At 52.0% G+C, this 14,030-nt stretch overlaps 2 protein-coding genes across 2 annotated transcripts; both read left to right on the plus strand.

The window, feature by feature from the left end:
* Window positions 1-2,533: 2,533 nt before the first annotated feature.
* On the plus strand, window positions 2,534-6,464 carry LOC34619748. Its single transcript, XM_026337676.1, has 7 exons — window positions 2,534-2,672; window positions 3,102-3,610; window positions 3,887-4,449; window positions 4,658-4,930; window positions 5,179-5,369; window positions 5,901-5,962; window positions 6,243-6,464. The coding sequence occupies exons 1-7, from the start codon at window positions 2,558-2,560 to the stop codon at window positions 6,462-6,464; spliced, it is 1,935 nt and encodes a 644-aa protein (XP_026193461.1). The 5' UTR covers window positions 2,534-2,557.
* Window positions 6,465-8,385: 1,921 nt separating this feature from the next.
* LOC113147369 lies at window positions 8,386-13,216 on the plus strand. Its single transcript, XM_026337677.1, has 6 exons — window positions 8,386-8,592; window positions 8,877-9,691; window positions 9,868-11,426; window positions 11,720-11,884; window positions 12,603-12,670; window positions 13,058-13,216. The coding sequence occupies exons 1-6, from the start codon at window positions 8,386-8,388 to the stop codon at window positions 13,214-13,216; spliced, it is 2,973 nt and encodes a 990-aa protein (XP_026193462.1).
* Window positions 13,217-14,030: the final 814 nt, after the last annotated feature.

The raw sequence follows: 14,030 nt of genomic DNA on the forward strand, positions 1-14,030 counted from the left end.
ATGAGTTGTATGCGGATGCAGAGATTATTCTAAAAGGTAGGCAGGAACGTCTACTTGCTATAAATCGTCTCATTGCAAGAGGTTCATACATTTTAGTGCTCCGGCAAAGGTGAGCCAGTGCGTCGCCGCGGTAATGTTGATTTGGTTCCTCGTTTTCCATTGGCTACTGTGTGTCTTTCTTCGCTTTTATATTTCATCAAGTCTCATGCACTTTTTGCTTTTCTCACTCGCACGGTTAATGCGTGTCTGCCTAAAAGGGGAGGGGCGATAGGGCGGGAACATATCCGCTGTCCTGCGCATAACTGGTCTTGACGGAGAGGAACGGAGCACGAAGGATTTTACTCGTGAAATTTTAGGGGAAGTGCGAGTCCTAGCTGGCTAAGCTACACTCCAGCACCTTCCACTTCACGAGATATAGTCAAGGAGATTTGGTAGAGAATTGAGTTGCTGAGTTGTCTATTCGTATATCTAACATATTGGATAGTACTGTCAGCTTGACAAAGGAAGACCCAATGCTGCATGCGGGTGGGCCACATGCCATGTGCAACTAGCTTGGATTGCTCGAAGTACTTTGAGCACTCACAGCAATGCGAACCCTCGCTGTCCCTTTCCCCATACATCGGAAGTCTGAATGGCACGGGGAGTGAAAGAAGCAAGCTCATTTAGATTGCCACTCGATAGTACTAAATTAAGCTTTCCTTGAGTGTAGAGTCTATTGTCTCCCTATGTCCACATTACCCGGCGCTACACGGTTCTTCCGAGATCCGGTGTGTATTGGATGCTTTATGTACTAAATACATAATGTATTATCATACCTGGATTGCGTATGAGACATTTCCAGTCGTTGTACTTTGCTTTTCTTTTGGTGCATTGGTGTACTAAACTATATTCACTGTCTCATCTGGATGGCCCTAGGACATTCCAAATACCAGGACTCTCTAAATATGGAGTCTCTGCCAGCTTTTTTGCTTTTCTTAGTGTACCCTTCACTTCTAGTGTCGTCAATGCTGTACGCCAGTTCGCGAGTGATCGGGTCCAAGGACTTCGCTAGCAGGTTCCAGAAAAAGGCAATCGCATGGCAATTATTATGGCATAAATGTGTACAGAATATGGAATTTAACGGTTCAAAACTTAAACAGGAAAGGCAGCCCTCCATTTCCCCCAAGCTCGAGGTACCCGGCGTTTGGTTCCCATGCTTGGGGCTGCGGACTCCGCGTACCAGGTGATATGCTACTTATTCTATACTTATCGCATTAATGCTAATCTTTGTTTTTTTCTGGGGGACAAATATTAGCTTCGAGCGCCCAGGGGTCCCCAGATTGCGCTACCTTAGTCTTCGTAGTGGTGGGCCTGCATCGCTTTCGAGCGACAGAGAAGTGTCTTCCGTAGTTGCTTCTCTCTTGATTCTCCCTTCTGAGAGATTTATGGACATCAAGAATTTGAATTGCCTCTCACAGGGATGTGGCTGCTCAAGGGGCCCCTCCTCCCGTCACTCATAGGCTGTATCACTCGAGGCCCTAGGAGGTGCAGAGGAACCTTTTGTTGTTAGGGCATTCTACGGTTCCTATTGCGTGATATTTTTTGGCGGTTGTTTGCTTACCCGTCTGTCTTAGCCCTTCCGGGGGCCTGTGAATCGTGGAGGTGCCTCTAAGGTACAGAACTGAACTCAATTGTCTTTCCGCTCTTGCCCCTTCCCTGCCTTCTGAAGGGCAAGTTCATGGAGTCTTTATAGAACTCATTTGCTGCAAATGAACTCCTGCGGCCCTCAACTGAAGAACGCTCAGCACAACTGTGAACAGGCAGCCGTCACGGTCACCTGCGGGGACTCTGCCAGTGAGGCCGAAGCAACGGCGAAGGGCCCTGCCTCCTCCCTTCCCCTCGAATCTGCCCTTGATTCTCTGGGGAAGATGTCACCACCTGCCAGAAGTGCCCCAACAGACGAATGCCATCCCCTGGTTGCGCGAGAGTCTGAGGACTTGGAAAGTGCAGGGCGATGCAACATTCCGTCTGAGGGTATTCCCAGGAACACTGGGCGTTCTGGAACCAGGGACTGGAAGAACTGGGGCAGAACCAACAATGCAGATAGCCAGCAGGAGAGACATTTCCTCGCAAACACGGAAGGGTCGGAGCCTGTGGCTCAGCCTGCGGGGTCCCTGGAAGTGGAGAAGGGGGCGCCGACTGGAGAGCCGGTTCATCGCTTTTGGCGAATGTGTGGCCTGGAGCCTTCTTTGGTAGGCTCATTCACCTTGTGACACTGCTGACCTGTGATTAGTTGAGCTTTTGTTAGAGCGTGTAACTGCTATAAATAGGGAAGATGTAGAAAGGAAGCCTATATGCTTGTAACTGGGTAAAGGCGGTCCACCGTTAGTGTCGGTAAGAGGGAATGTGGCGATTGCGAGGGCGAACCTACTGCTGATGAAGCTACTGCTGCTGTGCACCCTTCAATGTTCGTGCGGAAGTAACTTGGGCATGCATTCTTTGCTTTGTAAAACTTTAACGGTGGATCCTGTGTCTTCAGACTGTGGATCATCCGCGGGATGACGTACGTTTTACGTGCATGGCTTTGGTTGTGTTTTTCTCTTTGGAGATCTTCGTAAATTTTGACTGTGGGGCTATTCCCTGTACGCTCTCTCGCATGGCCGATGAATTCCGCCTCTCCCCGACCTGGCAAGGTGCGTATACGTTGCGGCACTGGTCTCACTGTCAGCGTTACTCAGTTGCCAGCGGTTTATGCCTACTGCCTAAACTCAATTTGAGAGGCGGAGGGTTCTCGTGAACATGCCTCTGGAACGCGGAGTAGTGCAAGTGTAGCAGGGCATCCCAAGAGTGCACCTCAGGGGACAGTATCGCCAAATGCTATCCGTAGCTAGGCCTACTCCATGAAACTGTGCATAGAGGGAGCTTCCGTATGCCTCTTTCGGTGTCCTAATTTGTTGCGCTATAGATTACTCTACTTTTGCCGTAGCTTCTGGCTCCTTTCCTCTTGATGCCTCTTCGAACCCCTTAACGTGATCTGCCTCGATCTGTCCCTCCCATTCTTCATATGTCTCTCTCTACTCCTGTGTGTGCCTCAACGCGTGCGCATCTGCGGGCTTTTATAGGCATGCTGGGGGCTCTGCCATATGTGGGTCTCACCGTCACCGCGCCCTTTGCCGGACGCATCTTTGCACAATGGCGTGCGAAGCGAGTCCTTGTGGTGTCGATGACTCTAAATGCAATTGCCACTCTCATGATGGTCCTGACGCTCTGTCTGCCACGTGATGTGCCCTCTACCACTAGCACGCTCGCTGCAACCACTGCTGGAACTGGAGGCAATGAGGGACCTCACTTAGAGGTAGTGGATATAACAGGGGCATCGCCGGCGCTACTCTCTGCACAAACGGGGCCGAAGAAGGACAACATGCGTGAGCCCTCCTTTCACCTTCCAGATTTCTCTTTCGTGGAGTTGACATCCTCCGCGGTGATGTTGCTAGTCAGCAGGCTTCTAGTAGGGCTCACGCAGGCGCCATTCGTTATTTACGCCCCTGTTTGGGTAGACGAATTCGCTCCCCGCAAGCAGGCAGCACTATGGATGGGCATAATGCAAGGATCCGCAGTCGTCGGCGTCACCGTAAGGAGACACTGTTGTGTAGAACTGCATGCTGTTGTTGGTGTTGCTCTTCCTACTGCTTTGCGTGTATCAATTTTAGGGGAAATGGGGGAAGCAGCTGCTGTACTTTCGTGCACACTGCTCTGAGCTTGCCCATCGCTTTCGGCTTCGGCAATTGAGGGAGCGCCTTCTTGCCTTTAGAACCTGAGCTATCGAGGGGCGCAGCTGGTTCTTTTCGTAGTTTCAAACCCCCTTATTGCACTTACGGGCGGTCGGTGGGTTTGTTGTGGTGTGCAGGTGGGATATCTAAGCGCAGGCGTCCTGTCAGTCTATTTGGACTTTAACTGGCGGGCAGCTATCGGCGTGCAGATCGTATTTCTGTGCTTGCTCATTGCAATAGTCTCCATCTTCCCTAAAGAATATATAGACACCCCGGGGAGCTCCAGGAGCCTAGATCATCACGAACCCTGCTTCAGCCCTTCAGAGGAGGCGGGCGTTTTTGAGCAGGAGGCCCAACGGGAGGGGCAGCACGAACCGGAGGGACAGCAGGAGGATCCTGGCGACGGGGACCCTTTACCAGCTTCGGCAGTTGTGGAGTTGGCTAGCGGTTGCGCTGACTGTCGAAGCAGTGACCTCCCAACCTCCCAGCAGCAAGGATATGAAGTGCAACAGCAAAGGCACACACGCGTGGAAACAGGGTTGCCATTGACCCCAGCTCGAGCCAGCGAAGCCCACAGAAGGCGGTCCACGGATGGGAGAGTACATGCTCTTGCAGGCTGCGCGGCAGCAAGAGGGCCCTTATATAATGCTACCCCACGTGTCCACTCCACCCACAAGCACTCCACACTGACCTTGCTCATGTGCGTGTCTGATCTCGGCTAACTGACACTGTTACATTGAGGGGGACCTTTGACTCATTAGCTATTCAGCTAGAGATATCCGTCTTATCGCGGTGCTGCTGGGGCTCTGGGAGGCACTGCACGCGGAACATCAAGTTACAGCATCAGCTGGTGCTGATTCCAGATTTTGACGCAGTTTGCTGCTTCTTCGCTGTCTCTTGCTTCTCAGGACGCCTATGTACGTTACGCCGATGCTGACGTTATGTGCGTTGTTGTTTGTGGTCACTGGGGTTCAGTTTTGGGGCACAATCTTTTTTACTTCTTCTTTGGGTCTTAGCCCTACAGTGGCGATGCTTACATTTGCTGCTGTTGCGGCCACCTCCCCCGTGGCCGGGGTGGTAATGGGTGGAGTTACAGTCGATGCAGTAGGCGGCTACAAGACCCTCAGCGGCAGACGACGCACCCTCTACGCATGCACGGCTTATGCTACCGCGGCCGTAATGTTTGGTAAGCAAACCTAAAAGGGCGAGAACTCTTTCTGCCACTTCTGGCCATGACAAGCTCTGGCTTTGTTCTCTTTTGAAAGTTGGGCATGGAAGATTTAGAATTTCTGGTTTGGGGTGTGGTGTTCTGCGGTGTGTGTCGTACCTTCATCCTTGTTAAGTGCGCGTTCTTGCCCCTGTTACCGTGTATTTTGCTTGCACTGAGTTTACTTTAGTCGTGGTGTTTGTGTCGTTTTGTGTGGGTGAGCACAGCTGTAATAGGGAGCTTTAGCTCGAACACGTATATGTGCGTCGGATCGCTCTGGTTTCTGCTCTACTTTGGAGCGGCGATGTTGCCGCCGCTCACTGGCATTCAGATCGATGCTGTGAGCCCCCGGCTGCGCACTCTTGCAAGCGGTGTCTCCATGTTCTTCTATAATATCCTGGGTTATGCCCTGGGTAAGCCACTCAGGCAGACAGTCCCTGAACTGGACGTCCCCCCCTAGCTCTCCCCCAGAATAAATTCGAATGTCGTTGAATAAAGCAAATCTTACAGCTGCGCGTCATGATTTGTAAATGAGCGGCAGGGAGGATGAGGTAGACCTTAGAGATAGAAGAGGCTGAGAATTGCAGCTAGGAAAGAACGCACATGGGGATTCGCAGCTCCGTAGTGCAAAGGCCAGCAGCGGAGGCTGTGTGTTCAAGTAGACAATGCATTTGCAGTAGCCCACGCTAGAGGGCAGCGGATCTGGTAGAATCTCGTCGTAGAATATATGTGTTCTCACACGTGGCAGAGGGGAAATTTGAGGGGTAGATGTACCTTTTGCTTGTTGTGAACTTCGCGGACATGCAGCTAGGCAAACTCCATGGTCTCCTTCAACAACTCACTTCCCGCAATTTCCTGGCGTCATTATAATCGCCTAAACTCCTCACTATACTTATTCTATTCTCCTCTATCTGTTTACGTCTGCATGCGTGTGCTCAATTCAGGCGCCTTTCTCCCCGGAGTTTTTATAGATCTTTTCCACGGGGGCGATATCCTCGGCCTTAGGGTAAATTCTATACCCGTGTGAACCAAAGCCCATTACCTAATGGTGGAAGACGCCGATGTACTAAACCCTAAACTGTAGCATGTTCTTATTCATGTCCGAGTGCCCAATGCTGGTGTATCGATGTGTAACAGTGAGGTAGATTGGACGAACCATGTCTTAGTCCTCCCTTGGAATAATTTTGGAGTGCTTTCAAAGGCTTTTGTAGCCATGAATTTTGTTTGCAGCAGGCAAATTGTTACTTTTTTATTTTCTTTTCCTCTTGCTTCCCCTTTTCCTGCAGCTGGTGCTCTTATGGTCTTCCTTCGGGCTTTTTTTCGTCGCCATCACGGCTGTTTACGCGCGTCATATGGAGAAGCAAAGGGGTGGAGCGAGGCCCCGGGTGTCGTCACGAGAGCTCGTTATATGCCCTGATGCAGTTATTCTTTCCCCCGGGGCTACACCCCTGTCCGACACGGGCCGAAGGGTTTACAATGCACAGGGATTCCTTCCCATAATAACATAATAAGCATATGTGCATCATCATAAGGAGGATTAGCGGCTGCAGCTGCGAAGTTTCGCCCAAGCGAACCGGCACAGCAATGGGAAGGCAGGTTTCATACTTTGGGTGGGAGGCACTGATCCGTTCAGGCTTTTGAAAAGTGTGCACTGGCTAGGTAGGCCTGCAGCTCTCTATGGCCCTCGCAAACATTGCACCCAGGCTCTGTTTCCAGGGTTGTTAGGGTATGTTACTGCCTTGTTGCCGGTGTAACAGCTACAACACTGACACGTTGACCATATATCGGCTCCCCTTTTTAAACCAAAGTGTCCACATAAGTATATATATTTCCAGGTGTTTTGTAGCTACTACACATGCTGCTGCAGCCTATCCAAATGCTCCCGCAGCCTTTAATACTGCTATCGCAGCTGGTTCCACCAGTTTTGGCGCTGCTGTTTCAAACTCGTTAGGAATCTCCTTCAGCTGCTTGCAACCAATTCTTGACAACTGTGATGGCACTGTTCACTCTGATGAGCTGTCGCTTACTGTCCTTGGGTATATACAGAAAAAGAAGCTATGCTGTGCTTCTAAGGCGTGACTCATTTTTTCCCTCGTTCTTGCTCACAAGGGTACCAGACTATGGTACATGCGAGTAAGGGCCAAAAGCAGTGTTGAGCGGCTCCTAAATTAGTCTTTCACTAGTTGACACACTGAATTAGCAACACCAGCGATAGCAAGAGCGCGTATGATATATTTATATGTGGGCATGGGAGCATAGTGCTTTGAGGGTGCGGCATGTCAAATCACCTGGCTTGTTGCCCTCTTGCCCCACAGCCACGTAGCTTTAAGGCAGAGCAGAAGAAACAGTCATATTAGGGAAACATAATGACTCTGAAGTTTTTGTGCTTTGACTAGTTATTTGAGGTGCCGGCGGCCTCTACCATTCATCCAGTGTGTAACTGTACACATACTTAGGGGATGTTACAGAGCCCTCAAGGCCTTTGGGATTAGCGATTCTCACTAAAATATAAGGCTTATGCGTGCTTGGGATTGTGTCCTCCTGAATCATGTGTAGATCAAGTCCGTTTTAGGTCCTCTTGCTGTCTTGGGAAGCTTGCAACGATCATTTACGCTGCATGCGTGTTTAGTCACCTTTGCCTCTGCCATTCAAGCCCATCACCCCAAAATTTGTGTCGTTGCATATCCTTGTGTTTCATTATCTTAGGGGCTCAATGGCATTCATGGCAAATGGTACACTGCCGTTCCCGTAGTGTCGCCCCACAGGCCGCTGCCGTGAGGCTCAGCTGGACCCCCGACCATGTCACTGCAAGAACCACCCGCTGCAATCATCGCTCTGTTCTCGCTCTTTCTGTAGGATTTGTGATGTTTTGTTGGTGACGTGGATATTATGCACGCTGCAGTCCGAAGGCCGACCAGCAGCTGCGGCAACAGCTACCACTGAAGCAGCAATCGCAAAGGGGCCCCTCCGTATCCTTCCGCGTTCCTAATTGGAAAACACCTCAATCTGTGCTGGTCTGCACTCTCTGTGTGGATAATTTAGGGGCTAGGGTCCAGGCTGTATTTCTGCTCTTCGTTGCATCTTGCCAGTGTGACAGCCTCCTCTCTCTTTCTGCCACTTAGGCCTCGCAGGGATCCAGGACCCCCGGCATGCTGCTTTCCCATCTCCCCCATATCCGAGCCACTCAGCGAAGGCTCCCCGCCTTACACGTGCGTCGCCTACAAGCCTCAAGTCCAAAGGTCTCAGGGCCGTAAAACCTCCCGTCCAGCCCACTAGCCGGCCGTAGCAGCGGCAGTACGGCTGCAGCCGTACTGCTGCCTCAGCAGCAGCCGTCGCCATTTCAGTTCAAGAGCAGCAGCGCAGGACCCGCTGGATTACCGACCTGCAGCAGCAACTGCGCAAGCTGCTGTGACAGCAGGAAAAGTGAAGATGGCCGCATTTTTAAGTGGCCCCTGTGTGACCCTGAGCGACCGGAGTATTTCCTTTGTTGCTGCAACAAAAACAGAGGTTCGGGAAGCTTGTTGCAAGACTTCCTTGGAGCTAAGCGCATCCCACGTGGTGGAGCTGCCCCCTGCTGCACCTGAAACCCAGACCCTCTGCTTCCCAGCAGATGTTCCTCTTCCCTGCTGGCGGGCAGTAAGCGGCATTAGCAACAATAGCGTCAACAGCAATTTAGGCAGCCTTAGCAGTGGCCACTTCTCAGGGTGCTGATACTGTCTGCCTTCTCTCTTAAACCTAGAGGTTATGAAAATTGTGTTGCTGCTGGTCCTCTGCCTTGGGGGATGGCCAAGAAAGCCTTCTAACTCCTTATGGAAAAGCACATCACCCTTTATAGCTGTATGATTGATTTTGTCTGAATATTTCTCCTTTCTCTGCCCTCATCTTTTCCTTGTCTTATCCTGGTCGCACTGCTTCTTCAGGCCCGCGGGGTCGGAGTAGGCCTGTCGAATCCCCACGCCCTTTGCTTCGCCAACGCGGTTCTTCAAGCGCTCGCATACACCCCAGGCTTCGCAGACGACTGCATCGAGGGCATCCATCGGCGCTCTTGCTTTGCTAGGCTAAGAGGGGTCACCTCGAAGGGGACCTCCGTACACCAGGGCTCGCACAAGGGGCCAGCCCCTGGTCTGGTCGCGAGCGACAAAAAGGCGGAGACGCATGCTTGCGGCTCCTTCTGCGCCTTTTGCAAACTTGAACAGCAGGTGCTGGCGATACACCGGAAGGAGGAAGGGGCCCCTAACGGCGGCCCTTGCAGGGGGCCCCGCGGTTGGGTTCCAAATCAACTGGCGCCATATATCAGGCCTTTTATATGGCGAGCCTTCAGGCCTGGGCGCCAAGAGGATGCCCACGAGTTCTTCAGGTTTTTGCTGGACGCTTTGATGAAGGCTCCTACTTCACCAGCCGCTGTAGCGTTGCAGCAACTGCAGCATCAGCACCAGCAGCACGGAAAAAAGGAAATGAAGCCTGAGGTAGCTCTCACCAGCTACTTTGGACGGTTGTTTGGCTGCTGGCTCCGCTCTTCGGTCGTCTGCTCCGACTGTGGGAGGGCTTCCGTGCGGTTCGAGAGCGCCATAGACATTCCCTTAGACATTGGAGGAGGGGGCCAGGGGCCCCTGCCAGGGGCCCATCGTGGCCCTGGAGGCCCCCGTTGGGGAGCCACACCCAAGCCATGCACGCTTGAAAAGGCCCTATCCAGGTTCATCGCGAAGGAAACTCTCAGTGGATGTAACGCCTACATGTGCGCATACCCCAAATTTTAAGCTCACACCCATACTGCGCAACCTACCCTAGTAACGCGTAGTAGGCAAGGTGGTTTGCCGTTACTCTTCGACTTGCCAAGCGTCGGTCTTTGTAGGAGGCACCCGGTAATGCACTTTATGGTACCTTCTGGATGATGCTGTGTTGCGCCCGAAGGTGTTCCCAATGCAACAAGAAGGTCACGGCTTCTAAGCAGCTGCAGCTGTTCACGACTCCCCGCGTGCTGGTTTTTGCCCTCAAGAGATTCTCGGTGGCCTTCGCCAAGGGCTGCGCCCTCCCAATGAAGAACCACAGAGCCATCGCCTTCCCTGCGAAGCTGAACCTACTTCCTTACGTTGCGCAAGACGGGGTTCAGGCACAGCAGCAGCTGCTGCAACAGCAGATCCAGCAGCAGTGGGAGCAACTACAGCAACAACCGGAGCAGAGTCCAAAACTGCTTCCGGAGTCAGAAAGGTCGCCGAACTCCGCCGCATCGACGACCGCCTCCTCCCCTAGCTCTTCTCCCCCACACTCCCCTTGTCCTACCTCCTTGGGTGTCTGTGTGGATCCAAAAGCAACAGGCGCAGCAGCAGCCGCAAAGGAGTCAGCCGTCACTCAAAAGAGCAATTTGACTTCTGCCAACAGGGCCGGCGTAATGTCGGCTGCTCCGTCCTATTTGTACCGTCTATTTGCTGTTGTGTCTCACTCCGGAAGCTCACCGTCTTCTGGTCATTACCGCGCCTTTGTAAGGGCCCCAAAGGCAACCAGCTGCACAGATAGCCAGGACGGCGGGGGAGGGGACACCGCTAGCTGGCTAGCCATAGACGACGAGTTGGTGTCAGTGGTTAGCGAGGCGGCGGTGCTCTGCCGTCTGCAGCAGGAAGCCTACCTTCTCTTCTACTCGAAGATCCCCTCAAAGGGGGAGTTTCAACAGCAGGAGCTGATGCAGCGCATCAAGCTGCAGGAGAAGCAGCAGTCCAACAAGCAGCAGCTCAGGAACCAACAACGGCCCATGCAACCTGAAACGCACTCGGATGAGCTGGAAGAATTTGAATCCGAGAGTGGCCTTGACAGTATGGATGAGGCCGAGTTCATCACTAGCGAAGAGGAATGGAGCGACGACTGTAGTAGCAACTGGAGCAGCAACAGCGATGGGTGCAGTAGTGATTGCAGCAGTAGCTGCTCAGCAGAGCCCTCCTCTTGTGATGCGGCACTCCCTTTTCTGCGCGAGTTGACACGGGTTCAGAGAAAACAGGAGCTGACCTTTTCCCGCAGGCGGAGGCTGTTGCTAACCATCCGCTGCCACGCCCTGCTGAGGAGCCTTCAAAGGGTCCGCAGGGGCACTCCCGCGCGGCAACAACAGCGGCATGCGAGGCAGCATCCAACTCAAGACCACCATCACCTGAGACTGGAACCCCCAACGCCTGTGCGGCAGCACAAACAGCAGCAGCAAACGAGGATATTATCCGTGATGACGGAGGAGATGATGTTGGAGAGGAAGAAGGCCGCCGCAGGCCGAAAGCAGCAGTTCGGCTGCAGCGCAGCGAGGTCTTGGGAGGAGGACAGACTTCAAAGTAGTGCAGACGAAGTAGCAGCACCGAGTGACCAAGAGTTGTTCGAGAAGCTACAACTGCTGCAGCAGCCTTTGCCGAGCAAGCGTAGCAGACACGACAGAGAGTACGATCTGGGCCGTGCAAAGAAGGTCAAGAATCCCCTTAGCAACAAGATCGTAGGCGGTAAGCGTAGCGTACTGTCTGTGTTCCACACTTTGACCAGCTCTTTGCTTGTAACCGTTGTCGGCATTCCACATATCGTGTCGCTGCGTTTGCTCTGCCCCGCGCCTCACTGCCATGCCCTTTTTCTAATTTAGCTTGTGTATCCTCTATGGATAACTGCAGTCCACTTTCACGTTCGTCGCCGGAAAATTCTGTTGCGGAGCCTCTTGTTTTCATCTGCCCTAGCGCCTTTCACTGGGTGTGCTTCCATCGCCATTACGTTCGTGACCTTCCCTCTGTGTGTTTTGATGCAGCGGCAACCGTCATTTCAACCCAAGCAGGCAGCGACACTGGAGCTTTCGTTGTGCAGCAGCGTGCCGCCTTTGATGCCCTGCAGCAGAAGGGGAAAAAATGTCGGCGGGGGACCATGCCACCCCCTTCCCAGAAGAAAAAGAAGTCAGCAAATAAGCCAGGGAGCCGTTCTGGTCGAATGGGTCACAAAAAGATACACTGGGGCCGGCCGCCACACTGACCTCTAGAGTTTCGCAGAAAAGGCTCGACTTTGTGGCAGCTGTACCCCGCACGATACGTATGCGCATAGTTGCTGGTCCTCATCGGTGCAATTGTACGGAGATGAAAGAAAGGCGGGGGATACACTAGAAACATTCATCCCCTGAGGGTTGTAAGTTGCCCGTTTAGACGCTATCCGGCCTCAGTGAATGCCGTCAGAGTCGAGCGAGGTGCATTCTTTTGTTATCTGGAGAGTAACGGCATGGAGTGCCTTCTGACATGCACTTATTTATTTCGCTCCTTTTGTGTCTCCTTGATTTGCGGCACGCGGAGCCAAAAACTGTAGCTAATATTGTTCCCCATTGCTCATGATGTATCCTTGATGTTGGAATCTGAAGGCCTGCTTTTTGATAAGTAACAGGCAGGCGGTTGAGTAGGACCGAAGGTCTCTCCAGTAGGAGACCACAGGCCACAGGCTACAAGAGTAGCATTTAGGAACACTTTGCGGATGCAGGTGCAAGCAAGCCAGGCGCCTGTGCAGGCTGTCACGTGGAGCCGAAGTCCAAGGGTTTTTTTATAGCGAATTGAAGAAGGGCAAGCTATTGTAGCCGGTGTTAGGAAAACCCCTTGAAAGTATCAGCCCATTAGCATCACAATTGTGCCGTCTGCGTTCTGAAATATGCGGAGGTCGCTGCGATACCCAGTTTAAAGATGGTCCACCGGGATACAACTGCGGACTCGGTGCAGCGTATCAGGTTATTGAGCGTTTTTCCGAAAAAAGCTCGATTCTCCTCTCCGCACCCCTTAGGGTCCCCGATTCTAAAGAATAGGGACAGCGTAGGTGCGCATAGCTTTCCCTTTCAAACCCTCCAATCATTCACAGCTAATTACGCAAAGCATCCAGCAAACAGGCACACAACATTGTAACTCGCTGTCTCGAGCTCAGCATACTTTGCAATAAATATGGTTGTGCGAACATACAAATCAATATGTCAACTCTTCACAAATTGCTACTTGAATATAATAGTTGTCGATATTAAAGCCTGAAAGAGGATACAGGTGTACCTGCAAAAAAACGCGAGTTCTCAGGGCCCCTGGGCAACAATGACCGAAAATTTTCAAAATACTACCCATAGATCAAGATAGCTATACTAGGCACAGCACGTGCTGGAAAAAGACAATTACCATTGAGCGCAAAAACTTGCGTCCATGGTAACTATTACTGCGCATCCAAGAAGGCCGCATTTTCTCCCGCAGGCCCCGGAACGAGCAACTGCTCCTGCGGTAACCACTGGATTTAGCATCCCCCACCCACACTAGTGTGTTCTCGGCCCTCAGCAGTCCTATAATCTAGCACTTCTACGACACCCTGCGGATCGCCGCATCCATACAGGCTTGTTGGCTGGGCGGCGCGTGTTCTGAAACTTCCTTCGGGAGCCAGCACTGACAACCTTGCGGCACCACCAAGTTTTAGTGCAATCGGTCGAGTAAGAATGAAAATTGAGTTATGCGACTATGGCAAATGGTCGTGGACACCTGTCCGCCAGAATGTTTGTCTAATGAGCTTTTGAAGCACCCCGTAGACCCCGCCGATCGAGCAAAACCAAATTCCCAGGCTCTGAAAACACAGCCGAGCGCCGCTTGCCATATTGCCATGCTTGCGTCTTTTGAGCTTTGTGCGTGCATCAGCATGCACTATTTAAATGAGCTCTAAGTCATTCTGCTGTCAGAAATATGTCGCTATCCCATCATCAGGTTCAGGCCCAAATAGAAGGGCTCCTCTGTATACACCGCGGATGCGGGAGAGCAGCAGGTATACGAGTGTACTGTTATATTATAAAATCCACTCAGCACAAGCAAGATGATTAACAAAACAATTGGCTCTCCGTTCACATAATGCCGTACAAACAGCAGAAGAGTGCCAGCGGTGTGCGTGGTCTGTATTAGCCTCGGTGGTACACAATGGTCATGCTATGTTTGACGTGTAGATGGATCATAAAGGCATACCAAGAGCGATAACAACCCTCAGAACTATCTCCGTAATAGCCCTTTAGGGGAAATCATGAAGCTCTCCAAAATTTAATAAAAGTTATTGGGCCAGTTCGCGAGCCGTGA

Source organism: Cyclospora cayetanensis, unplaced genomic scaffold (assembly GCF_002999335.1).
Source record: "Cyclospora cayetanensis isolate NF1_C8 unplaced genomic scaffold, CcayRef3 CcayRef3_contig_2, whole genome shotgun sequence".
NCBI classification, from domain to species: Eukaryota; Apicomplexa; class Conoidasida; order Eucoccidiorida; family Eimeriidae; genus Cyclospora; species Cyclospora cayetanensis.